The 2033-nt window shown below is 43.5% G+C and overlaps 1 protein-coding gene across 4 annotated transcripts in view; it reads right to left on the bottom strand.

The window, feature by feature from the left end:
- The window catches only part of LOC101849319, a 64366-nt gene that overhangs the window by 5596 nt on the left and 56737 nt on the right, over window positions 1-2033 (bottom strand). For all 4 annotated transcript variants that reach the window (XM_035972171.1, XM_035972170.1, XM_013087531.2 and 1 more), the window contains one exon: window positions 1656-1807. In XM_035972171.1, the coding sequence (XP_035828064.1) occupies window positions 1656-1726 (71 nt within the window). In that variant the 5' untranslated portion in view covers window positions 1727-1807. The remainder of the gene's footprint in view (window positions 1-1655; window positions 1808-2033) is intronic.

Genomic DNA, 2033 nt, shown 5'->3' with positions numbered 1-2033 from the left:
GGGGGGAGAAATTGAAATCATGAACCACGAGGAGAGGGAGAAATTATGGTTAGAACGATATTAATATAGGGTGAGATGGAGCCAGCGCCGAGGTAATAGTATGATGGTGACGTTGACCTATATGTACGTGTTCAGGTAAGACGGTACCTGAGTTCTCAGCTTCACCTGGTTTCGCGAGGGATGGTGCGATATCTAACAACCTTATGCGCTCCCATAGATTTATGTTTTAAAATAACCTAGATCAAACACGCAATTTTCCGGTTCACTATGGCTCGCACTGTTTGACTCAGTTTAGGTCATTTGAAAGGTAAATGGGGTCGACTGTGCCGCGTGCATCCGCCGATAGCCGTACTAGACTAGTATTCCCCCCTTTATGTGGGAGTAATGGCGCCGTCCATGTAGCGCACACATAGCAATACAATTTTTATAGACGGTAAAGAGCGGAAGCTACGACAGTTAGCTGTCCAGGAGTACAAGACTATGACGAGTGCTCCCAATGTTATGTAACCTTTCGTTACACAGCGAGGTAAAGAGACGTAGACCTAACGTTCAGAGGCGTGTGGGGCTCAACATTTCTATATAATTACAGAGGTGCAGTGCGAAGAACACAACGTTTGTTGTGCTTTTTTGTTGATGCTTTCAGCACTTTATCATTAGAACAGAGGCAGAACTTCTCAGCTGAATTCTAAAAAAAGACAGCGCCAAGTGAGATGACAACTTTAATATAGTTAAAAGTCCAGAAACAACTGGAAGATTATAAAAAATAAACGTTCATTCTGAGATCGAACCTGGACTATCGTTATTGCAGCCCAGCATGGTATACTATACTGACGAGGCTCACGGAGCACAGCGTATAGTCTCTGGTGTAGACAACATGAGTCAAACAAAAGAAGCGAATGGTTGGAAGGCGCCACTTGTAAGTTCGACATCTTTTCATTCCTTATGTTGTTTCTTTCCGACAATAAATAAATGACAGTTTATTGTGTCCACTTGCTTCTGGTGCCTAAAATGGTAATACATTCAGAGAGCATAAGAGATCTCTAGAAGCGAAAGAGCGTACGTGTGTGGGATCATTTAATTCAGATTTGATAGTGGTTTCAATACCTAGCTTGTAGGATATCATGGGAGAAAGAGAGAGAGAGAGAGAGAGAGAGAGAGAGAGAGCGAGAGAGAGAGAGAGAACAGACAGACAGACAGACAGACAGACAGACAGACAGACAGACAGACAGACAGACAGACAAACAGAGTTAAAAGAGAGAGAGACAGAAAGAGAAAGAAAGAGAGAGACAGAAGGAGAAAGAAAGAGAGAGAGAGAGAGAGAGAGAGACAGAGAGAGAGAGAGAGACAGAGACAGAGCGAGACAGTGAGAGACAGACAGACAGACAGGCAGACAGACAAACAGACAGACAGAGAAAGAGGGTGACGGTGTTTATAATTACAACGAAAGACAAACTGGTGTGTATGGTGTTGAGATTACAGAAGCGAGTTTGGTTCCAACTGGGGGAGTTATTTTGTCTGGCATTTCTGACCGTCTGTTGCCCTAATAAGCAGGGTTGGAGCAGCCGGTCGCCTAAATGAGTTACAGGGTGTCGATGGTGTATCATACCATGTATAATCACAGTAGCAAAGACAAGCACAACCCGTGAGCTGATTACCTGGCTAACAATATGTTGACTAAGGTGAGGCCAATCAGGAATGCGATGGTTACGACTTTCCTTCGACCCATGGCAACGGTCAAATATGGCGTCTGATATTTTAGGTCAAGGACGTGTGCTCACAACATGGCGGAGGTTGCAGCGACCTGGCTCTGTTGTCATGGAGAGAATAGGAATAAATAAATTATGGTGATGGTGATGATGGTGATGATGATGATGATGATGATGATGATGATGATGATGATGATGATGATGATGATGATGATGATGATGATGATGGTGACGAAAACGTTTAAGAGATCCATGTTTCCATGTAGATCTCTAACCAACACTCTAACCAACACCACTCTTAGATTGCATGCACAAATTGAAATCAGA

Source organism: Aplysia californica, unplaced genomic scaffold (assembly GCF_000002075.1).
Source record: "Aplysia californica isolate F4 #8 unplaced genomic scaffold, AplCal3.0 scaffold00599, whole genome shotgun sequence".
In the NCBI taxonomy this organism is placed as follows: domain Eukaryota; kingdom Metazoa; phylum Mollusca; class Gastropoda; order Aplysiida; family Aplysiidae; genus Aplysia; species Aplysia californica.
The sequence above is the reverse complement of the archived record's forward strand: the minus strand, read 5'-3'. Positions and strand labels throughout refer to the sequence as shown.